Raw genomic sequence first — 25,716 nt, forward strand, 5'->3', positions numbered from 1 at the left:
CGTCTTGGGCAGGGGGCAGGGGAAACGCTGCGGGGGGCCCACGGCTTATGGGCTTCCTGATTCTTTCCTATGGTCCGTTCTGTTTTCTGTCAACAGTGAGGAAATACACCCTAGCAAATGACATTCAGTAATGCTTTAATTAACTGTAGTACTTCATGCTCCAATATGCACCGAGAAATCACTTCCAGATGGGGGAAATGAAAGATATTTACACAAAAAGCAGTCCCTTTATTTTAAGGAAATTGATATCTCCCAAAGGTATAGAACTTTGAGGGTCTGAGAGACTATCTCTTTTGATAAATACTAGAATGAGACTGGAAATTTGGATTTGTAACACGGACTCTTTCTGCACTCCAGCTTTTCATGTGGCCATGTTTCCAAGGCTATTGTTTAAGTGGCCCAATGCAGTTCTAATGATTTTATTTTTAGAAATCTGACTTGGAGTAGATCAGAAGTGTGAAACCCCTGCTTTCACCATCAGCAAGCTAGTTATTTTGGAGATTTCTCTTCCTAGGGAGAGGAATTACATTTTCAGCTGTGGCCTTAGCATTCCACAAACAGGGGGGACTAGATTTCCTTGTGCAACAGCAATCCAGGATGGGCCGGGGTAATAGTTCCCCTCAGGCAGCAGCCGCCCCTGCTTGCTCGCCCCCGTCCACCCGTAACTGTCACCCTGGTCTTTGGCAGTCTGCTCTCAGTCCGTTTGATCAGCACCGAAGAGCCATCCTAGGCATGAGAGACCAGGCATCTTTCTCTGGGGGGCAGGAAAAGTCCTAGGTACTAGTTCTTTGTTTTTTTTTTTTTTTTTAAAGATTTTATTTATTTATCAGAGAGAGACAGAGGCAGGCAGAGGGAGAAGCAGGCTCCTTGCTGAGCAAGGAGTCCGATGTGGGACTCGATCCCAGGACCCTGGGATCATGACCTGAGCCGAAGGCAGACGCTTAACCGACTGAGCCACCCAGGCATCCCTAGTTCTTTGTTCTTTAAGAGAGGGAGGAGTGGTGACAGTTTCAATTCCAGAACTGAACTTGGATTTCAATTGAACTCTGTCCATTGTGGTTCCTGTCTCACTGTTATGATCCAAACGGAACTTTCTCCAGACTGGGCACCTCTAAGCCAGCTATCAGGAAGTCTGTCCGTAGGAAGAACAGCAGATCTTTATCAATCATAAATTATTAATATTTATTTTAACCACATAAAGTGTCTTCAAAGTTTTTTTTTTTTTAAAGAGAGAAAGCGGGGGGAGGAATGGGTACAATATCTAATTTAGCTGAATAACAGTGTTGTTTGTTACAGTTTTTACCAGTGAGTCCTCCTTCATGTTATTTTGAAGTGACAGTAATAGAACAAATCTCTGTTTGGGGCTTCGTTGTCAAAACTTTAAGAATTCTAGTCTGTATGGGGACAGCACAATTCTGGCATGATCCCTATCATCAACACAAGCTTAAAATTAAAGCTGTTGGATATTAGCAATGAATCTTTACCATGTTGGTACCAGCTCAATTGTATAGGAATTATACTCGCTTAGAGAGCCAGGAAAAATACACATTTATGAAAATGTGCTACAGGAACACTGTGATAAAGCAAATTTCTCTCTATTGCAGGTTTTTAACAAAGGGGTAAACATTAGAATTACTTCTATGCCTGGCCCCACTCCAGACATACGGATTCAGAATCTCCAGACAACTATACGTGTAAAAAGGCCCCAGGGGATTCTGATGCGTTCCCCGCCCCCCACCTCCGTCGAGAAACGTGCTCTGTCTTTAAAGGAGGCATACACAGCATTCAGACCCCATCAATGAGACATTTAACATAACTCCTACTGACATCTGTTAGCTCCTTGGAGATTCCTGACAATGTAATAAATCAAGAAAGCAACTTCCCTGGCTGTGACCACCAACTGGGAGAAAACAGTGGCTTGACATCTCAATGCGTTACGGAGATGTCCAGAAAACGACTCCCCAGGAATGAACCAAAAAGAGAAGTGTGCATCTATAAACACCGAGAGGGACAAGAACCAGGTGGAGTCCACTGGCTTCCCCGGCTCCCCAGGTTGACGACGGCTGGCCCAAATGGTTGTGCCGTTTGCAGATGGGCCCATCGGCCCTTCTTTCAAGAGCAGGAAGAGAGGTTAACCTCCATTAGTGCGGGCGGTAGGACGTCACCGGAGTGAGACGGCAGCTGTCCCGGCAAAGTGAAGTCTTGCCGGCTGCTCAGCCCGCATGCTTGCCCAATCCCCTCCCCACCCTATCTGCCTTTTCCTTATTTAGCAAGCTTTTCCTGAGAGCTCAGCCAAGGGCCGCACTTTCTTCTCAGCGCTGTTGAGTTTGAGATGCTCAGTATGTCAGAGTCACACGGACAAGCAAGAGGAGCCTGGAAGCTGAGGAAGAAACGGGGCTCAGGATCAAAGCTGGGGCCTATGGACAGAGTCTGGGAAGAGGTTAAAGGAGAGGGAAGGGGATTGGAGAACAAAAAGGGGGGAAATCATCAGTTCCTGGTCTGATTTTCAGACCTTAAAGTGTCCTCCTGTGTGGCTATCACAACTTGTATGGATTTTCAGGAAACTTCCTCTATCCTGAAAACTCATTTCTTTTTATTTTTATTTTATTTTAATTTTTTTTAAAGATTTTATTTATTTATTTGAGAGAGAGAGAATGAGAGATAGCACGAGAGGGAAGAGGGTCAGAGGGAGCAGCAGACTCCCCGCTGAGCAGGGAGCCCGATGCAGGACTCGATCTCAGGACTCCAGGATCACGACCTGAGCCGAAGGCAGTTGCTTAACCAACTGAGCCACCCAGGCGCCCCTGAAAACCCATTTCTGAGTGCTATTTGATATCCCAATTTTATCCCCAGGCCTGTTATGTGCCTTCTCTGTAAAGAGCTCCTCCTTCCTCCTCAGCTCTCTCCCCACCTGGCCAGCAACTTGTTCCAAATTCCCGAAGAATGCCTACACCAACAGTGGGCCCCCCCCGAGGCTGTGGGCACGGTGAGCTGGGGTTCGGGGTCCCTGTGAACCTGGCAAATCAGGGCAGCTACCTGATAACGCTGCCCATTCTTGCACTGCAGGACCATGTGAGGACTGAGGCAGTTCTAGGAGGTTCTCTTCTGCCAAGCTGTGCTGGCTGCGTGCCACTGGGCAGGACGGGCCGGCCAGGGTCAGGGGTGGGGGTGTGTTCTGGGCTGGGCCAGGCTCTGAGCATGTGTTTAAGGTCAACATTCTGTTCCCAAGGTAGCCATGGCCCTGGGTTCTTTCCCGTTAGTAATAAAGTCATATGTCATTCTGGCACTTCACATCACCTTTGTTGTTTCAGATCATTCTGGAAAGTAATTTGGGCTTGAAAATAAATGGGCAGGAAGGGGATTAGAGGGCCCAGGCCTCCTGCACTGTCCCACAGCTTCATCTGAGGAGAAAGCCTAGGACAATCTTTCTAGGAAAACATCTTAGTTTCTCTTCACAGAAGGCAATCCCTCCTCTAGAAGTCAGGAGCAGGGTGGGAATAAAGAAATGGAGAAAATAATCTGCTTACATCATGCACTGAGTGTGCAGATATGGGTCTACCCCCACCCCCAAGCAAGGAGCCCCATGGCACAGAGGACACCTGCTTCCAAGGCCTAGCACACACAATCTTCCTGGGTGAGAGATACAGTGGGAATTTCTCCTTGGATGTATACAGAGGACTGTGCGTTAGGGAGAAACGGGAAGAATGCACTGGCCCAGTCATGACAATACGTACGAGGAAATGGATCTACAAGGAAGAGTGCTCCTGCCTCCACTGCCTTCATAAGGCAAGGCCAATGTCCTCCACCTGTCATTTGCCAACTCGGGCCCCAGAGCCAAGCCCATGGAGCAGGGAGGACAAATCTTAGGGCCTGGCTGCAGAGGTAACCTCAAACAGCAGCAGATGGAAGGGGGGAGATCCAGGGTTTCTCACCCAAGTTGCCTGCACAGGCACGGGAGATGGGGCCACATGCCGGGCGATGTGACTGCAGAGGTGAGGCAGCGAGGCCAGTAACAACTGGACGGGTGGAACACAAATGGACTGCAGGGCCCTTTCGCCCACGACTGCCTCTGCTGCAGGAATCCGGGACCAACTAAGGAGGCTTTTCATCACCCTGCCCTTGCTTGGCTTCTTGATCAGGACGCGAATCAAGACAGGTCATGGGGAAGACTCATGAACAACCCAAATGTCCCAGGAAGTTTCAAGACTGATGATCTGAAAGTCAGGGGGAGCACAGGAGAGGTGGGGGGGGCTTCCAGGCAATGGGGTGCTGAGGGTCACGGGTCAGGGGAGAAAAGTGCCCTCTGTAAGCTCCTACAGTCTCTTTTTAATCAGTTTCTCTAGCTTGCGGATACGAGATGATTCCTGTTCTGGTGTCGGAGCCAGTAGGGACAGTGAGCTGGAGCCTTCTGGCCCTGAAGGCGGGGCAGGTAGCCTCTGGCGCAACAGTTCCAGCATGCTGCTCTGCTCGCTTCTCTTCAGCCCCTGAGGTTGAAAGACAAAGGAGGATAATCATGAAATCTGGCCCCAGAAAGACCTGAGGGGAAAGTGTAGCAGCTGGTTGTGAGAACTGCATAATTACTCTAGGCTGAGGACGAACACTTTCTTCAGGGGAGTTACCAGCCCTGCCCAGTAGTAGCCTGGGAGAAAAGCAGAGGGAGGAAAAACAGATAAAAGGAAAGGAGAGAAAGAAGGGGTCGAGAGAGAAGGGACAGCGTGGGGAAGGGTACTAGTCCTCTCCACTGCACTCCTTCTGCCCCCAGCCTCCTGGTTCTTGAAGGGGCATGGAGGTACCAGCAGCATCAGGAAGTTATTTTGCCTGGGATCCTACTCCTCAGAAGACTTCTTAGAATCTGGTTTGCAGCATGGGGTCAGGCATATGCACTTTGAGAAAGCTTCCCAGGAGCCCATATCCCCCCCCCCCCCCCCCCCCCCCCCCCGTTAAGAACCACTGAGTGTGACAAAGGTGTGCAAGTGTGGACCAAACAAGGCACTGAACTAACCTTCATGTCCAGTATCTTCTGGAAGGTTTCTGTGTTGCAGTCCGTAAGGAGTTTGATATAGTTGTCAACAAACACCACCAATGGTTCGTGAGGGGCCATCACTACCTACCAGGGTAGAGAGACAGGAGTGGGCCTGCAGGAAAAGTCATGACTGCAAGGCAGGTGATCATTTTTCCCTACTTGCAAGCTGACCACGAAACGGACTCTGCAAGATTTCATTAAGCAATAGCAACCCTAAGCTCAGAAATGTCCCCATGGCCTATTTCATCTCAAAATTCAATGAGAGCCATGTTTCTTAAATTTGCTAAAGCATAAATACCACCTGGATTGCTTTTTAAGTAACAGATTTCTATGTCCCCCTCCTGGAGATTTTAACTCAGAAGGCTCGGGGTGGGTCCCATACCAGAACCATTTGTGAAACACCTTGTTGGAGAGTCTTACTGTTTGGAGACAGGGGTTCATGATACCTGCTCCTTCTGTCCCGAGGCACCTTTATCCCTGAGGGATGGGTCGCAAAAGCCATAGATCTAAGTGGATTTTCCCAAGGACAAAAATCCCAAAGCTGCCTCACTCTTCAAGAATTAAAATCTGAACTTCATTTAACTACATCGTTTAAACTGCCGATTAATACACAAATGGCATTGCGATCCTCAAATTCATTCCTATTTGGTTTTGGAATGCAGTGTCTGATTTTCTTCTTGAAGCAGACTGGTTTTGTTTTGAACTCCTCAGAATGGACCACAGAGGGGCAAAGAAGGAGTAGTTCACTCAGAAATTCCTTGCAGACAGCTTCCAAGCTGCACGCTCTCCTCCCCGGTGAGGAAGAGAGCTGTGGGGAGAATCGGATTAGGCTGCTTCCAAGTTCCTCAGGCCGGACCCTCACCTGGTCCCGTGGATGTCTCAGGTCCCATAGCTACTTTTCACTCCTGCCATCATTTGAGCCATTCTGTTTGGGAGACAGACCTGACGAGCCTGCAGGCCGTGCACTTTTAGGAACATTTCATGACATTTCCATTTGTTCTCCAGCCTTCTCCCCTCCCTCAAGAGGCCCCCCCCCACCCCCTTCTCAAGGGCAGGTGAAAATCAGATGCAGGTGCTCAAGGCTTCAGACATTTTCAACATCATCACCCACATATAATAATTTGTTAAATGGGGCTTTAGAAAGCCCATTTGTTGATTAGATTCAATTACTGCAACATCTGTTTGGAGTTCCTGGAAAGCTGCAGAGTATAGAAAGCTGAAGAGGTTTATGTGGAAGGGAGTAACTGATACCTGGGCTGGAAATTCCTGCTGAGAAGCAAAGAGATTCTTGACTGAGACACTGATTCACCGCGACAACCCACCTAATTTCCAATCTTGGCCAAATCCCACTACAAGAGAATCTCTTTGCAAAGAAAAATTCATTTGTCAGAAAGAATTACTGATCCCCTGAGTAACTGTCCATTGACTTTCAACAATATCTGATGAGGCCAAAATCTAGTCCAGTCAGAGAATGTGGACAATCCTTTGGGACTGACGGACACAGGCCCTGATCGATACTTTCCAAAACCAGTACTACTTGGAATAAGTCATCAGATAACCAGCCCCTTTTAACAGAAACCCTGAGGAAGATACAAGCCCCACCTTGAGTATCATTTCCGCCCGAGTCATGCCTTTCACAACAATCTTAGTGTAACTGGCAGGTGCTTTCCTCACCACCTGTGAGCCAATGGAAGGTAGATCGAGCAGGACCATCTTCAAGGAATGGGTGTCCAGCAACAGCTGTGGGAATGAAGCAGAATATTACTAACCACTTCAGAGGGACACAATGCTTAGTATACCTATGCCAATTAATACCATTTTCCCGATTTAAAATGTAATACATTGGAGAGAATTTGGAAAATAAACACAAATATGAAAGAAAAAACATTCATTACAACTCCTACTGTCCAGGGAAAAACACGGAAGACATAGCTAAATGTGGTCCAGTCCTCTGAAAGTTGGTAAGAGAGTAGATCTTCAATGTTCTCACCACAAAATAGAAATGGTAATTATGTGATAGGATGGAGGTGTTAACTAATGCTGTGGTGGAAATCATTTTGCAATATATAAATGTATCAAATCAACACACTGTACTTTTAGACTTACACAGTGTTATATGTCAATTGTATCTCAATAAAGCTAGAAAAAAGATGTGGTATAATTCCTGCCAGTCTATGTGTGTGTATACAAAACTAAACTAGAAGGGCCCCTGGGTGGCTCAGTCAGTTAAGCATCTGACTCTTGATCTCAGCTCAGGTCTTTATCTCAGGGCCATGACTTCAAGCCCTGTGTTGGGCTCCATGCTGGGCATGGAGCCTACTTTAAAAAATAAAATAAAATAAAATAAAATAAAATAATAAAAAAAAACCCCACTAAGTTAGAATCATAGTATATATACAGTTTTATAACCTGGTTTTCCCAGATAATATATGAAGTTTTTTGTATTTTATTTTCCCATCTTGGCAGTCTTTTTTTTTTTTTTAAAGATTTTATTTATTTCTTTGACAGAGAGAGACACAGCGAGAGCGGGAACACAAGCAGGGGGCGTGGGAGAGGGAGAAGCAGGCTTCCCACTGAGCAGAGAGCCCAAGGCAGGGCTCGATCCCAGGACCCTGGGATCATGACCTGAGCTGAATGCAGACGCTTAACGACTGAGCCACCCAGGCGCCCCATCCATCTTGGCAGTCTTAAAAACTATTTTTTTTTAAAGATTTATTTATTTATTTGAGAGAGCGAGAATGAGAGAGAGCACATGAGAGGGGGATGGGTCAGAGGGAGAAGCAGGCTCCTTGCTGAGCAGGGAGCCCGATGCGGGACTCGATCCTAGAACTCCGGGATCATGACCTGAGCTGAAGGCAGTCGCTTAACCAACTGAGCCACCCAGGCGCCCTTAAAAACTATTTTTAATGGCTATACATACTCTATGGTGTGTGTGTACAAAACTTTATTTATTTTAAGATTTTATTTATTTTAGAGACAGAGAATGAGCACGGGGAGGCGCAGAGACAGGGACAAGTAGACTGCACTGAGCATAGAGCCCGAGGGAGGGCTTGATCCCATGACCTTGAGATCACTACCCGAGCTGAAATCAAGAGTTGGACACAACTGAGTCACCCAGGCACCCCTAGATTTTTACTACTATAAATAATGAATGCTGTGGCAAACAACTTTGCACATACTAATTCTAGGTCTATCAAAGGCATTTCCTCAGGAGAGTCTTTGGGACAGACCAAAGGATAAGGACATTGGAAGGTTTTTGATATGTATCTCGAACTGCTTTTCAGATGGAGTGTGCACCTATTCACGTATCTGCCAGAAGTGCAGGCTACACCCTCATCAGCACTGAAAACTGTCATAAAAATCTTGCTTATTCAACAGGCAAAAGATGGTAACTTGGCATTGGTGTGTGTGTGTGTGTGTGTGTGTGTGTGTGTGTGTGTGTGTGTGTGTGTGTGTGTGTGTGTGTGTGTGTGTGTGTGTGTGTGTGTGTGTGTGTGTGTGTGTGTGTGTGTGTGTGTGTGTGTAGAGAGAGAGATCATAATTTTCTTCTTTAAAGCAAGCTCTATGCCCAATATGGAGCTTGGACTCAAGATTCTGAGCTCAAGAATTGCACACTTCACTGACTGAGCCAGCCAGATGCCCCAGTATTGCTGTATTTTTTGGATGTTAGTGAGGATGTAGAAGATGAAACCAAATTTAAACATCAGTATCTTGGTAACAATCTGCCTTTTCCTTCCTTCGTTCCTTTGTTCCTTCCTTCCGTTCTCTGGATGCCAATTATTTGGAAGGATATTAACCTTCCTGATTGACCACCAACTGCCAGGAAAGATGCTAGGGATGTTTCATCTCATTTAATCTTTACAAGAGCCTGCCCCATAGGTATTTATTGTTCCCATTTTATAGATGACAAAATCAAAGTTCTAGAGGTTAAATAACTTGCTGAAAGTATGTCACACAATGGATAGGGGTTAGATGTATCTCACATGATGGACAGGTGTTGGATGATGAGGTGGACAGGATGCTGGATCTCCATTTCCTGCTGCCCTGAGCCGTGCTATGGAACAGTGTTGGCTTAGAGTTCACACTGTTTCCTGCTGATTCCACACGTACCGCTAAGCAGCTGCGCTGTTGGCAAGCAGGTGGCAGGGAAATGGCTGAAGCCTCTGAGGGCATATACACTCTGGCCTGGTCTGGCAGCTTAAGAGAAGAGAATCACATACCCACCAAAGGTGGCAGTGGGGTGACAGACCACTGCTCTGATGGTGAATCTTTTTTTTTTTTTTAACATTTTTAAAAGATTCTATTTATTTGACAGAGAGAGAGCACAAGCAGGGGGAGCGGCAGGCAGAGGGAGAGGGAGAAGCAGGCTCCCCGCTGAGCAGGGAGCCCAACGCGGGGCTCAATCCCAGGACCCCGGGATCATGACCTGAGCTGAAGGCAGACGCTTAACCGACTGAGCCACCCCAGCGTCCCGCACTCTGCTGGTGAATCAATCTTATGTTTAGGACAAGGCCTGCTTTTTCTGCCACTGCCGCTCCTCTCAGAAAGCCTTTCATAACTATACAGAGCAGGGACGGAATGGGAGCCCTTAGGGCCTAGGATGCTGCTTTCTCATCCCCCTGTGTTTTGCTATGGACAGGAGAATAACCAACTAAAGGTAAGATAAACTCATTAATGAGAGACACCATTGACTTAATGGTCATGTGATTATAATTTTGATAATAGTATAAAAGTTTGGAGAAGACATCTATGTTTTACTTGGAATTACTTAGTAGAAATATTGCTCTCAAAAAACGGTGAGGTGTTGACAAACGGATTCTAAAGTTTATATGCAGAAGCAAAAGACCCAGACTAGTCAACACATTATTGAAGGAGGAGAACAAAGTGGGAGGAGTGACACTACCTTACTTCAGGATTTATTATCAAGCTTCAGTAATGAAGACGGTGTAGTGTCGGTGAAGAACAGACAAACAGATCAATGAAGCAGAATACACAAATACAGCCGACTGATCTTTCACAAAGGAGCAAAAGCAATACAGTGGAGCAAAGACCGTCTTTTCAACAAATTGTGCTGGAACAACTGGACATCCACGTGCAAAGAAAATGAACCTAGAGAAAGACCTTCCACCCTTCACAAAAATTCAGAATGGATCACCGACCTAACTGTAAAACACAAAACTAGAAAACTCCTAGAAGATAACATAGGAGAAAACCTAGATGACCTTGGGTATGGTGATGATTGTTTATACACATAACACCAAGGACATGATCCATGAAAGAAGTCAGTGATAAGCTGGACTTCATTAAAATGAAAAACTTCTGCTCTGCAAAAGACAGTATCAAGGGAATGAGAAGACAAGCCACAGACTGGGAAAAAACATTTTTTGCAAAAGACATATGTGATAAGGGACTGTTATATAAAATATATAAAGAACTCTTAAAACTCAACAATAAGAAAACAACCCAACTTAAAAAATGGGCAAGGGGCACCTAAGTGGCTTAGATGGTTAAGCATCTGCCTTCGGTTCAAGTCATTATCTCCAGGTCCTGGGATCCGGCCTGCATTGGGCTCCCTGCTCAGCGGGGAGCCTGCTTCTCCCTCTGCCTCTCCCCTCTGCTGGTGCTCTCGCCCTCTCTTGCAAATGAATATATAAGAAAATCTTAAAATAAATAAATAAATAAATAAATAAATTAATTAATTAAAAAAAAAGGGCCAAAGACCTTATAGACACCTCACAAAAGAAGATACACAGATGGCAAATAAGCATTTGTAAATATGCTCCACATTATCTGTCACCAGGGAAATGCAAATTAAACCAACAAGATACCACTACACATCTATTAGAATGGCCAAAATCCAGAACACTGACAACACCAAATGCTGATGAGGATGTGGAGCAACAGGAACTCTCACTCGTTGGTGGGAATGCAAAATGGCACAGCCACTTTGGAAAATAGTTTGGTGGTTTCTTACAAAACCAAACATACTTTACCAAACAACCCAGTAATAGTGTTCCTACGTTGTTTACCTAAAGGAGTTGAAAACATATGTCCACACAAAAACGTATATACAGATGTTTCTAACAGGTTTATTCATAACTGCCAAAACTTGGAACCGACCAAGAGGTCCTTTAGTAGCTGAATAAACTGTGGTAATCCAGACAATGGAATATTATTCAGTGCTAAGCAGAAATGAGCTATAAAGCCATGAAAAGACATGGAGGAACTTTAAATGCATACTACTAAGTGAAAGAAGCCAATCTGAAAAGGCTATATACTATATGATTACAACTATATGACATTCTAGAAAAGGCAAAACTATGGAAAAAGTACAGAGATCAGTGGTGGCCATGAATTGGGGGTGGTGGATGGGATGGATAGGTGGAGTGCAGAGGATTTTTAGGGCAGTGAAACTACTCTGTATGATACCATAATGATGGATACATGTCATGATACACTTTTCTGAACCCATAGAATGTAACACCAAGAGTGAACCATAATGTAAACTACAGACTCTGAGTGATGATGATGTGTCAGTGTAGGTTCAGCAATTGGAACAAACGTACCAATCTGGTACAGGATATTGATAATGGATGAGAGGCTATGCTTCTGTGGGGGCAGGGAGGCATTTGGGAACTCTCTGTACCTGCCCCTCAGTTTTGTTGTGGGCCTTAAACTGCCCTAAAAAACATAAAGCCTTAATTAAAAAAAAACTGGTGAGTAAGCTACACTAAGGAAAGAATAATTCCATGTAGTAGTGTGGCTCGTTAAACCTCTGTCAGTCATTCCACCTAGGACATTTTTAACTCTTCTTGGTTTCCAGAGATGAAAATTCTGATTCTCCTACTATCTGTTTTTTGAAAAGGCCACGGGTTTAGAGAGTAAAGTACCTAAGCATGCACAGGAGAGATGATAGACTGCCTGAGGCCTATACGAGGAGCCCAGCATCAGAACACTTCTCAGAGCCCACTAGAAATGATCACTGCTTTTGCTCAGAGGGAACCCAATACATGCCTCTAAAGAATAAGCATGCTAAATCCCAGGTAGATTAAAAACACAGATATGAACAGAAAAACTTTAAGAAGAAAACAAAGATATTACTTATAGGTAGAGGAGAATGTGAAACAGGAGAGATTGAAAAATCTATTACCTTAAAATGAGGCTATATCAAAACGTACATAAACAAAGGAAAGACACAAACCAGAAAAGGGTATCTGCAGTACTGGCAAAGGAGTAATATTCAGAATACATAAAGATTCCTACAAAGCGGGGCCCCTGGGTGGCTCAGATGGTTAAGCGTCTGCCTTCGGCTCAGGTCATGATCCCAGGGTCCTGGGATCGAGTCCCGCATCGGGCTCCCTGCTCCTTGGGAGCCTGCTTCTCCCTCTGCTTCTCTCTCTCTCTCTCTCTCTCCCTCTGTCTCTCATGAATAAATAAATAAAATCTTTAAAAAAAAAAAAAGATTCCTACAAAGCAACAACAACAAAAAAGATCAGCAACCCCAATAGCAATAGTAACACCAACAGTGGGGCAAAGATTTGAACAGGCAATTCACAAAAGCAGAAACTCAAGTGCTCACGAGGCATCTGATATGATACTTGACATTATTAGTAATCCAGTGAATGCAAATTAAAAACACAATTTTATACTGTTTCATAATCATCAGAGAGGCAAAAGTAAAAAGACTGATAATACCAAATGTTGGCATGCATGTAGTGCAATGAAATTCACACTTGTGGTAAGAGTACAAGTTAAAGCACTTTGGGGGGAATTCAGTAATGTTTTCCTACCTGGGGATGTGCATAACCCATAACACAGCCCTCACACTTATATCCTTTAGAGAAATTCTTGCCCATGTGAAAAATGTTCCCTGCATCCACTGTTTGTAAAAGCAAAAGACTGGAAACAATCTAAATGTCCAACAGCTGAATGGATGAATGAATGGTGGCATATTCATGCAATGGAATAGGATACTGAAGTTAAAATGAATGAATTCAAACAACATACATCAACATGGATACATCTCAAAAAACTATGTCAGGCAAAAAAGGCAAGTCGGGAAAGGATATGTATAGTGCCATTTATATGCAGTTTTAAAATGCAAACAAAATCACATATAATTTGAGAATATATGCAGATGCAACATACCAAAATACACATGGGAATGATAAAAATCAAAATCAGAATAATGGTTACCTCTGGGCCTGGAGGGAGGGAAATGGCAGCGCAGGGTACACAGGGGGCTTCAGTAACAACTGTAATGATTTAATTTAAAAAATCTAAAGAAAATGTGGTAACATGTTAAGATTTGACCGAGCTGGGGCGCCTGGGTGGCTCAGATGGTTAAGCGTCTGCCTTCGGCTCGGGTCATGGTCCCAGGGTCCTGGGATCAAAGCCCCACATCGGGCTCCCTGCTCATCGGGAAGCCTGCTTCTCCCTCTGCCTCTGCCTCTCTCCCTGCTCATGCTCTCTCTCTCTGTATCTCTGTGTCTCAGATGAATAAATAAAATCTTAAAAAAAAAAAAAAAGGTTTGACCGAGCTAAGTGTTAAGCCAGTATTCTTGACATTAGTTTCTATACTTTTGTTAACTGGGAAATCTTTATCTCTCTCTCTTTTTAAAAATATTTTATTTATTTATTTGACAGACAGAGACACAGCGAGAGAGGGAACACAAGCAGGGGGAGTGGGAGAGGGAGAAGCAGGCTTCCCGCTGAGCAGGGAGCCCGATGCGGGGCTCGATCCCAGGACCCTAGGATCATGACCTGAGCCGAAGGCAGACGCTTAACAACTGAGCCACCCAGGCGCCCCCTCTCTTTTTTAATATGTCATTTGATGCCTGATAAGGATTTAACTTTATCTTCAAGCAGCAAATTTTCGGAACCTTGTCAAAATCAAAGCCATGTCTTTGCATTATTTGTTGGTGGGAAAAGATGATTATGTTTTAAAACATATGGGGATACTTCCTACTTTTTCTATTTTCCCACTTCCCAGAGACATATTATATGCATAAATAATTGTATAGTCTTAAGTGACAGGAAGAGTTTTGAATGAACTTGACATAATTCTTTGGGTCTCCCGTATCTTGAGAGATAGGACATTTTCAGTCCCTGGCCAGTCACAATAAAATTCCGTTCTCACCAGACAGCTGAACAGATGGAAACCTTGGTCTCAGGTTTTACAAAAAACAATGAGGTCAGAAAAGGCAAAAGCCAGTCTGACAGCCTTTGCAGCTATCTGTGGGAAGTGCAGGTGAAGGCTCCACTTAGGGAAATCTGCTGGTTTTCATCTTTGGAAATACCTAATAGTTCATCTCCTTAGGCATGAAGCATTGGGCAAGAGGTGGTCATCAGCCGAATTTGTTTGAGCCTCAGAGAAAACTTTTGGGGTGGTATGGTTCCTGTTGTTCGTGTGCTGCTGGGGTGCAGGGCTGGCCAGCCTGTGTCTGTGGGAGGTCATCACCCAGACGTGGAAAGTTTGAGGGTTCATTTTTTTTTTTTAAGATTTATTTAAGAGAGAGAAAGAGTGCAAGAGAGCGTGAGTGAGAAAGCACACGAGCATGAGTGGGGGAGGGCCAGAAGGAGAAGGAGAGCATCTCAGACTCCCCCTTGAGCACGGAGCCCAACGTGGGGCTTGATCTCATGACCCTGAGAGATATGACCTGAGCCGAAATCATGAGTGGGATGCTTAACTGACTGATTCACCCAGGCACCCCTGGAGGGTTTTCTTTCTTTTCTTTTTTTTTTTTAAGGTTTTATTTATTTATTTGACAGAGAGAGAGAGAGAGAGCGAGCACGAGCAGGCAGAGCGGCAGGCAGAGGGCGAAGCAGGCTGCCCGCTGAGCAGGGAGTCCAGGACCCTGGGGTCATGACCTGAGCCCAAGGCAGTTGCTCAACCAACTGAGCCACCCAGGCGCCCCAGGAGGGTTCATTTCTTAAAAAGCCTCCTATAGGGGCGCCTGGGTGGCTCAGCTAGTTAAGCTTCTGACTCTTGATTTTGGCTCAGGTCATGATCTCAGGGTTGTGAGACGGAGCCATGTGTCAGGCTCCGTGCTGGGTGTGAAGCCTGCTTAAGATTCTCTCTTCCTCTGCCTCTCTCCTGACCCTTCCTTCCTCTCTTAAAAAAAAAAAAGAGAGCCTCCTACAAATCTTGGGGGGCAACATGACCATCACTAGTGGCGAAAACACAGAAGATAAAGGCACATTCTTAGAAGGTATTTATTATTTATTTTTTTTAGAAGGTATTTATTTATTTAGTAAAGATTTATCATTTTAGAGACAGAGGGCATGAGCGAGGAGGGGCAGAGGGAGAGAGAGAATCCTGAAGCAGACTCCCCGCCGAGCATGGAGCCTGACGTGGGACTCCATCCCAGGACCCTGAAATCATGACCTGAGCTGGAATCGAGAGTTGGCTGCCCAACCAACTGAGCCACCCAGGCGCCCCTATTTTTCACCTTTAGAGCTTTCACTCACCTGGAGTTTTTTTTTTGAGATACAATTCATATATAATATTTACCCTTTTAAAGTATAACTCAGGTTTTTTTTTTTTTTTTAGTATATTCACAAGGTTGTGCAACCATAACCGCCACCTAGTCCCAAGACATGTCATCACTCCACGAAGAAACCCCAGACCCTTTGCAATCACATCCTGTTCTCTCCTCGCCCCTTGCCCTCACCAACCATGAATCTACTTTCTTTTAGATTTGCCTGTTCTGGAAATCTCGTGTAAATGGAATCATACAACATGTGGCCTCTTATCTCTGGCTTCTTCCACTTAGTGTAATGTTTCCAAGGTTCATCTATGTTGTAGCATGAGTAAGGACTCCGTTCCTGTTTATGGCTGAATAATACTCCCTTGTGAGATTATACCACATTCACTTCTCCATTCATCAGCTGATACACATTTGAGTTGTTTCCACTTTTTGGCTGTTATGAATAATGCTGCTATGAACACCTGTGCACAAGTTTTCATGTGAACATACGTTTCCATTCTTTTGGATATGTATCTAGGAGTGAAACTGCTGGGTCCTATGGTAACTCCATGTTTCACTTTTCGAGAAACTGCCGAGGTGCTTCCCACAATTTCGGCATTTTACATTCTCACCAGTGGAGGAGAGTTCCAATCTCCATGTCCTTGCTGGAACTGATTTTTGTATATGGTGTGGGGTAAAGGTCAAGATTAATTTTTCCCCCATTTGGATATTCAACTAGCACTATTTATTGAGAAGACCATCCCTTCCCAGTGGAATTACAGTACCACTAGGTCATAAATCAAGTGTCTATGTATGTGTGGGTCTATTTCTGAACTGGATTCTGTTCTGTTTGCCTGCTGCCAGTACCACACAGCCCTAATTAAGACAGCATTAAAGTAAGTCTTGATATCTGGAGATGTAAGTCCTCCGACTCTGTTCTTTTTTTAATTTTTTAAAGATTTTATTTATTTATTCATGAGAGACAGAGAGAGAGAGAGGCAGAGGGAGAAGCAGGCTCCCAAGGAGCAGGGAGCCCGATGCGGGACTCGATCCCAGGACCCTGGGATCATGACCTGAGCCGAAGGCAGACGCTTAACCATCTGAGCCACCCAGGTGCCCCTGTTCTTTTTTTAAAAGATTATTTTAGGTATTCTTAAGTCTTTTGCATTTCTACCTAACTTTTAGAATCAGCTTATCAACTTACACCCACACTCGCACACACCCTCCAACCCAACCCTGTTGGTTTACTGTATCAATTTTGGAAGAATTGACATCTTCTTAATATTGAGTCTTTTAATCTATGAGCTTGAGCTACCCTGCCATTTTAATGTTTCTTAATATTGTGTTGTTTTCTGTGTAGAAGACTTGAAAATTTTTTGACAGATTCATTCCTGGGTTGTTTCCTGATGCTACTATATATGGTTTTATTTAAATTTTTCATTTCAAATTGTTTGTTGCTGGGATATAAAAATATGAAAAATAATTTTAATACTGACCTTATATTCTACAACTCTGCTAAATTTGTATTCTGATAGTTTACCTGTAGATTTTTGGGGATACTGTCATTCATAATCATATTCTCTGTGAAAAATGACAGTTTTACTTCTTTCTTTTTAATCTGTACCTATCTTTTATTTAAGAATTAATTTCCTTTTTGTCTTGTTGTTCTGAACAACAGAACTTCAAGGGCAATATAGGAGAGAAATGGCTAGAGAGCAAAGGTGGTAGCAGACATGCTTGTCTTATTCCTAGTGTGAAGAGAAAATCTTTCTATAATTGACCATTAAGCATGTTTATTGTAATGTTTTTTTCATTAACTGATGCCTTGATTTCCCAAGCTTGCTTGGTCCTCCCATCTCCAGGGCCACCTCCTGCTGATGGTTGTAAACTCCTCTGGGGTGTGGCTGTGTCGGTGGGGTCTGTCTCCTTGCTGTGTGGCACAACGGGAGGACCCTTTTGACTGAGTGGTAGAAGAAGCTTCAAGCTCTCAGTGGGAAGGATGATCTCATAGAAATCAAGGTGGGCCACAGCTTAATGAGACAGAGAAAAGTGAGTGATTGGATAGGTAAGAGATTCAAAAAGCTCTTTAGAAAGAGAAAAGTTCTGTGCAAAAGGGAGAAAGCTTCACGACTGGGACAGTAGCACATGCACACAAAAATTGGAAGAAGAAAGTTCAGTTTTTCTGAACATAAGCTCTTTTCTTTCAATTTTTTTTAATTAAAAAAAATTTTAAGTAGGCTCCACACCCAGCACGAAGCACAACATGGGGTTTGAACTCATGACCCTGAGGTTAAGACCTGAGCCAAGATCAAGAGTTGGACACTTAAATGACTGAGCCACCCAGGTGCCCCTGAACATTAGTTCTACAATCAGAAAATCTAGAAGGAAGCTAGATTAATTTCAGGAAGCATGGGGTTTTTTGTCAGTTCTCAAAATAAAATTTTATTTTGGATTACTCATGAGTAGGGTAACACCAGTGTTATTTTTCTGGTAAATTTTGTTATTATGGAGAAGTTGAAACATATATGAAGTACACAGAATAGTATAATGACTCTGTATGTACCTGCCACGCAGCTGCTACCACCAAAGACATTGTCATTCTCATCACACCGCATCTATCCCTCTAATCCAGCGGCTCTCACCGGGAGTGGTTTGGCTACACCCTCACTCGTGCTCGGATGTTTGGCAATATCTGGAGACATCTTCCCTTGTCAAAATCGGGAGGGTGTTGCTGGCAGCTAGTGGGTAGTGGTGAGGGGCGCTGGTAAAAATCCCACAATGCACAGGACAGCCCCACAGTGAAAGGTTCCCTGGCCTGAAATGTCAACAGTGCAGAGGGTGGGAAACTCTGCTGTCAGTGCTCTGTAGCCCTCAATTTTTTTGAGGTAAAATGTACATATATTGGAATGTATGATTCTGAATTGTATAATTCTGACAAATTCGTTTAGCCTTGTAATGCACACCCTCTCCTAAGTTTCTGTATAAAAACTTTATCAGATGCAACCACCTTACTTCTATTCCTACTTTGCTGAGGTGGTGGTGTTTTTTAAATCTATCGCTTATGGGTATTACATTGTTATTGATCCACTTGCTTTTTTTTAAAGGAGTGCTTAAAAACACCCTACCACACTTTGGAGATTTACTGAGAACTGTGCCCAAGAATAACCATCCTATTTTCTCATTTTTCCAACTGCCATTATGCACATACTACCTGATTCTCTTTTTCCTTTTCCTTGGTCTTTGGGCTTAAAAGAAAAAAATCTAAATTTTGCTTTAAATATTTTTTCCAGATGGTTTTGAATTATGTGAATTTTTAAAAAGTCAATATGGTCAAAATGTAGTGTGTGTGTGTATATATATATATATATATACATATGATGGAATATTATTCAGCTGTAAGAAGGAAGGAAATTTTGAAACATGGATAAACCCTGAAGACATGCTAAGTGAAATAAGCCAGACACAAAAGGACAGGTATTGTATGATTCTACTTAGATGAGGTATGTAGAGCAGCCATATTCACAGGGACAGGAAGCAGAATGGTGGCTGTCAGGACGGAAGTTACTGTTTAATGGGAATGAAGTTTCAGTTTAAGAAAATGACAAAGTGTGGAGGTGGATGGTTGCACAACAGTAGTACTTAATACTAGTGCACAATTAAAAATGGTTAAAATGATGAACTTTATGTTATGTGTTTTACCACAATAAAAACGAGGTCAATATGTATATAAAGATAACATAAAGGAAAAGAAAATAACTTCACAGGCGATACACTGCTCAAAACATTTCAAACTCCGTAATATGATAGGCCTAGAAGGCGCGTGTGAGAGTCTGATTCAGTGCTCTTATTTAAACATGAGAAAACTGAGCCTAGAGCGGGGAAGCAACGGCTCGTGATCACAGGGACCATTAACAGCAGAGTAAGAACTGGACCTTAAGTCTCAGGGTCCTTTTTCCCATACCAAATTGTGGGCTTCCTCTATGGTAAGTTTGTGCAAATGGATTCTTTTTCTATTGACTGCTCAGTCACAGATACCATTGCCATAAGACTAATTAATGACCCTGCAAATCCCTTAAGATTCTCTGAAAGATCACTATCTAGGAAGAAGCATTACAAATATCGGCATGGTTTCAGTTCCATGTGCCCTTGCAATTGCTCAAGAGGACTCTGGGGCCCACAGATAAATAATTCACTTTATGTAGTAATCAGGAAGAGAATAAAGAACAGGAAAATGTCTCCTTTTCTATTTTCGGCACAAGTACTGAAGATAATCTAAATTTAGGATCTAGTGCCTTTGTGGCAAAGCAAAGGCAGCTGAGATTAGGCTAAATTTTAGCTTTCAATTCCACAGCTTTTGTGAATGCTTGGATTAGAATTGCTACGAGACCTGAGTCAGAATCTGTTGCAGTCTTTATTAACTACCTGATTCTTATGGTTCTGCTGCCCGAGTAAACCACGCCTCCAGCTATAGGACTGCTTATTTCTCAGCCCAGATTCTCGGGGCAAGCGTGGACCTGGCTACACCTGAACTTCATGTGGGAATCCATCAGGGGTCACCTTGCCCTTCAGTTCTCAGCCGTGCCCTCTTCCGGGCTGGGCTCCCTTATCACCCACTCCCATTTGCCTTGTGAACAAAGTAAAATCCCAGCTTCACAGATGGTTTTCTCATCCACATCTCAAAGCAGAAGTTAATACTGGCCAAACTGCTATTTTTCGGAAGATATGGGCTTCGACTCCAAGCTGATTATTTTAACATTCTTTTGAAGAAGAGAAAATCTGAGGAACATAGATATGATATTGGATTTATGTGACAATATGAAAATATCATGGTTATCAGACACTAAATCAGCTAGTATGGCCCAGGCAAAGCTGCAAACTCATGAAAACATGTTCCCAACGAGCCAACTTTATGTTCCAGTGGCTTCATCAAGTCTAGAGAGAATGTTAGTAACTCATAACACTAAAGCTTCTCTTAGATACACAGATCATTACTCCACATCCTCTCTGATTATACACAACAGTGAGGTGGACAGAATGAACTCCCAGTGAACAGGTACTGATGAAACTGGAGACATGCTGAGGCATTATTCTGCTGTCTCCAATGGAGAGAATTAGTTCTATGCTTATGACCTTGAAGAGTCGAGAATTTCAAAACACTGAAACTCTACAGTCAGTGTCTGTCTGAATCCATGCAACCTCCCAGGAAGCTTTCTGAGACAATACTTTTGACTCTGGCTTTTAAAGCTGGTCAGCCAGATAGCCTGCAGCAAGTAGCAAGCAGATGTCATTACCAGGTGAGGCGGGTACTGAAAGCAGAAACAAAGGCACATTCTTGGTCTGAGAAAGCAAAAATTAGGAAGAGCTGGAATCTGCTAGGGGCTTACATGTGCCTGTATCAAGCACTTGATGTGCACAGTCTTGTTCAATCCTCACAACTGCCCTGTAAGGTGGGACCACGTCATCCCCATTTTCCAGATGAGGACACGAACGTGCTGGGAGGTTTGTCGAAGGACAAGCAGTTGCTGTATTGCAGAGAGAGGATTCAGCTGCAGACCGTCTTGATTCTGCACCCCAGGATCTTCATGCTCACACCATACTGCTTTTTCATAAGCTAGAAAGGTGATGGCCTTACAAAAAGAGTATAAAAACTTTTTGTGTAAGTACAAAAGGAGTATAAAAAGAGTATAAAAAAAAGAGTGCACATATCAGATTCAAGAGATTCCTCATGTTCACAGCTATTACATCTCCGGCTTTGATACTTCACGAGAGATCCATGATGCACCAGGGCACATGCCAGCTCGCCGTCTTCCAGGGACATGACTCGGGTCGGCAATGCTGAGGGCCCAGGGTGAGGGCAAGTCACTGAGCTGGGAAACAGCTGAGCCTCTACCAAGTCAACTAACTTGGTGGAAGAGCAGGACTTACGGAAATGTCCTGAATTATATAATCTTACTTAAAAATGTTGTTGGGAGTTCTTTCAAATATAAAATGTAACTGAAACAGGTTAAATGTTGCTACACAGAAGTCTAGAGAGGATTTATTTTAATGAATATATGAGAATCATTTATGATCAGTACATGAATAGCCTGTATCTGAATAGGTGTTTGTCAAGAATTAGGGGCTGAATTATTGTTTTTGTTTCTAAAGTAGCTTAAACTGTTCTCCAAATTCAAGCTGCTCAAATTTCAGACAGTTTGGACAGGTGGTGGCTGAAAAGAGGTGACTCCGCTGCAACATGTAACTCAACTCATCAGTACTGAGGTGACACAACCGGTGAGGAGATGTCTTGAAGCACAGAATTCAAGTGAACAGAGTGGGGTTAATCAAGGAAGGCTCCTTGGGTGAGGTGAACAGCGTCTCAGTACCAAAAGCAGAAGCCTTTCTTTGCTTGCTCCTCTGAAGTGGTGTCTGCCCAACCATTACAGGATCCAAAATAATCAGAGCGTTTGAGGCTCTCTCTGCCTGGACCTTCCACTCCTACTTCTTCTCAAGCACCAGCTCTCGGAGGAACCTTTGCGGGGTGTCCAATCTAAAGCCATTACTCCCTCATGCTCCTAAGATATTCTTTCACAGAACCTAGTTTTATACCCTTTAGCATGCTCAAGGTAAAATTATCTTCTCATTTATTTGTTAACTCACATCTTATCTGTCTCTTTTTACTAGGCTGTGAGCACCACGAAGGAAAGAACTTTTCTGTTTTGTTCACTGCGGTACGCCTGTGCCTAGCACAACACCCAGGTATGTAGTAGGTGCTCAACAAAAATGTTTTTTTTTTTTCTAAAGATTTTATTTATTTATTTGACAGAGAGAGACACAGCGAGAGAGGGAACACAAGTAGGGGGAGTGGGAGAGGGAGAAGCAGGCTTCCCGCGGAGCAGGGAGTCCGATGTGGGGATCGATCCCAGGACCCTGGGACCATGACCTGAGCCGAAGGCAGACGCTTAACGACTGAGCCACCCAGGTCCCCCAAAAATGGTTTAAATAAGTGGATGAATTAGGCTGCCAGGTCATCCTTCTGTCCCCAAACAGGGGAAATCAGCAATTTTATTTCTCCAGAGTAAATCCCTACTAGAAAGATTTGTGTTTGACCTACAACAAAAGCCATAAGAAAAAGGCTCTATAACGATTCTTCTCACCTGTTCTGCTCCCACCATGCTAATTGGCTTGCACTTGAAGAGGTGGGTGATGAACTTGGGAATGAAGGAGCTGTGAATAAAAAAAAAAAAGGGACAAATTAGGCTTATTTCTCTCTTTTTTAAGATTTTACTTATTTTAGAGAAAGCATGCGCAAGTGAGGGTGAGGAGAAGAAGGAGAGGGACAAGCAGCCTCCATGCTGAGCACAGAGCTTGACGTGGGGCTTGATCTCATGACCCTGAGAGCATGACCTGAGCCGAAATCAAGAGTCAGATGCTTAACAGACTGAGCCACCCAGGTGCCCCAGGCCTATTCTCTTTTTGGTAAAGAACTGCAGAAACTTTTTTTTTTTTTTAAGATTTATTTATTCATGAGAGAGAGAGTGAGAGAGAGGCAGAGGGAGCCCGATGTGGGGCTCGATCCCAGGACTGCAGAATCATGACCTGAGCCGAAGGCAGACACTTAACCAACTGAGCCACCCAGGTGCCCCAGAAACTTTTTTAAAGGTCCTACTTCCTTCTACAAGAAAACAGAAATCAAAGTAGATGCTACTGTGGCCTCCCAGCATTCACTGCCTTCTGTTTCTTTCCAGCCCAAACCCTGGTTTTATTTAGGTATATGTGGTTTTAGAATGCTGGGGAAAAGCTGATCCCTCCTAAACTGCAGAGGTGAATTCTAATTAGCCTCAACCAGTCAGAACATGGCATTCCCTTGTTAACTGTTGCTGATCCTGAGGTGGGGACATGATCTAAGCCAGCCAATCAGACCAGAGGAATGGACGTCATTGCATGGCTGGGGGAAGTCTTTCTCTCCTTCTTCAGGGTATTCTTATGTTTGGACAGAACACCTAGAGCCATTTTGCCACCATTCTAAGGATGAAGCCAGACCCAAGGAGAGCAGGGGAGAGTAAGGAACTTGGGTCCTTAGTGACATTGCTGAACCATTGAATCAACCATCTTTGGATGTGTCCTACCTCTGACCTTCTGGTTATATGAAATACAAAGTTCATCTTATGTTTAAGTGAGTTTAAGTCACGGCTTCTATTACTAGCAGCTGAAAACACCCTAACAGACAAGATAGTGAGATAGTTATAGGGTGTTAAATGCAAAGATAGAAAATAATTGCAAAGGGAGTAACTCTCAGAACAAGGGAAAAAATATATGATCTCTGAAAAATTTACTGGGGACTGAAGGGCAAGCTGGTTTGGGGAAAGGGAGAAGGAATTTTAATAGGGCAGGAGGGCTTTTTAGAAAAAACTGCAGGGCTTGAGTAGGGAAAGCTGTTATACAGGTGCAGAATGGAAGGTGTGGGGATGAGAAATGCCTATAACCAAGGCCAGACCCAGGGTGGACTGACCAGGAGAACATAGGGCCCATGACCAAGGAAGGAGCGATAATAAAACAGGGTGTGGAGGTCAAGAAAAAGGCTGGCTAGCTCCCTCCTCTCCCACTCTGCAAAAGCTGCTCTCAGGGCCATGACTCCCCCTCTCCGATCTCTCTACACATCTGTGCCTGCTCAAAAACCCAACGGACTACTGGCCACCTCACTGGAATGGCACTGGCACCTCAATTCCAGCATATCCAGGACTCAGCCCCACCCTGGAGCCCAGGCCCAGTGGACCCGAGCTCATCTACCCAGTCATCCAAGCCAGAAACCATGAGTTCCTCGAGACTGCTCCCTCAGCCGTCCACCCCAATATCACTCAGTTCTCAGCCCTTCGCCTGCACTCCCTTCCTCGGTCTCCTGACCATGCCTACCACTGCTGCCCTTACCCTTCTCACTTGAGCTCTTTCAATTCTTTCCTAACTGGTCTTGTGGCCTTCAGCCTCATCTTTGCTAACCATCAGCTGCTGAAGGGATTTGTTGCAGATGCAAACATGCCCAAGACCCTTCCCTGATTAAAATTCTTGTAATGGCTGCAGACAAGGCCTTCCCTGAGTGTCTTGATTCTGTCCCTAGCCTTATCGTGCTGAGCTGTGGCACCCTATGCTTGATTCTGCAGGCTACTTAATGCCTCTGTGCCTTTGCTTACACTGCTCTGTGCCCAGAAGGCCCTTCCCTGTGGCCTTGTGGGGTCAGTACACACACATCTCTTGCACCCTGCTCAAGGATCTCTCTCATTTTTTTTTTTTTTAAGATCTTATTTATTTGAGAGAGAGAGAATGAGAGAGAGATAGCCTGAGAGGGGGGAGGGTTAGAGGGAGAAGCAGACTCTCTGCCGAGCAGGCAGCCCGATGTGGGACTTGATTCCAGGATTCCAGGATCATGACTTGAGCCGAAGGCAGTCACTTAACCAACTGAGCCACCCAGGCGCCCGGATCTCTCTCCTTATGAAGCCTTTCCTCATTCACCTGCACCATGCTCTACGTAGAGCCCACAGACCTCTAGCCTAGCATATAACCCTCTTTACTATACTTATTTGCTTACATGTTTATTTCCCTCCACCTGACTGTAAGGCAAATGAAAACAGGGACCATATCTACTAAGCCAAAGCACTTAATTCTGTGTCTGGGACATAGCAGGTACTCAAATGGCTGCATGCTGAGTAAATAATAAATAATAACAAATTAAAATGGTAGCAGTTACCACTTTTTGAATGTCAGCCTGGTACCAGCACTTTACCAGAAGTTTACACATTTTATCCTCTAAACCACTATTAAGAGATTTGTCTTATTGTCCCTGTTATTGAATGGAAGAGAACCAGCTTAGTGGATGAGGGAAGCTGCTTATGGTTCAAATAGTAGTCTTTTCATTTTTTTAAGATTTACTTATTTATTTGAGAGGGGGGAGGGGCAGAGGAAGTGGCTCAATCACACAACCCTGAGATCATGACCTGAGTTGCAACCAAGAGTTGGATGCTCAACTGACTAAGCGTCCCTCAAATAGCAGTTTTAATTGAGGGGTGATCTGGATGTCTAAAGAGGAAAGACTGCTGTTGCTTCAGAGACCAAATGGAGGCAAAAGGAAACATGTATGGCTTTGCACTGATGAAATAAGAAAGGAAGTTAAAGAGAAAGGAACATAAACTCCAGAGATCAGATCTAGGGGGAGGTTTGCTGATCAGGAGGGAGAAGAGGGACCATGCAGAA

At 44.1% G+C, this 25,716-nt stretch overlaps 1 protein-coding gene across 3 annotated transcripts in view; it reads right to left on the reverse strand.

The window, feature by feature from the left end:
- Positions 1–895: 895 nt before the first annotated feature.
- Positions 896–25,716, reverse strand: part of VPS53 (VPS53 subunit of GARP complex) — a 139,225-nt gene continuing 114,404 nt past the window's right edge. For 2 of the 3 annotated variants that reach the window (XM_027625519.1, XM_027625520.1), the window contains 4 exons: positions 22,629–22,698; positions 6,626–6,763; positions 5,003–5,107; positions 3,635–4,484 (listed from right to left, as the gene is read on the reverse strand). In XM_027625519.1, the coding sequence (XP_027481320.1) occupies positions 4,314–4,484; positions 5,003–5,107; positions 6,626–6,763; positions 22,629–22,698 (484 nt within the window). In that variant the 3' untranslated portion in view covers positions 3,635–4,313. Of the gene's footprint in view, positions 4,485–5,002; positions 5,108–6,625; positions 6,764–22,628; positions 22,699–25,716 lie in introns of all 3 variants that reach the window. The other variant, XM_027625518.2, reaches the window with a different exon arrangement.

The sequence above is a fragment of the Zalophus californianus genome, chromosome 16, assembly GCF_009762305.2.
Source record: "Zalophus californianus isolate mZalCal1 chromosome 16, mZalCal1.pri.v2, whole genome shotgun sequence".
Lineage (NCBI taxonomy): Eukaryota > Metazoa > Chordata > Mammalia > Carnivora > Otariidae > Zalophus > Zalophus californianus.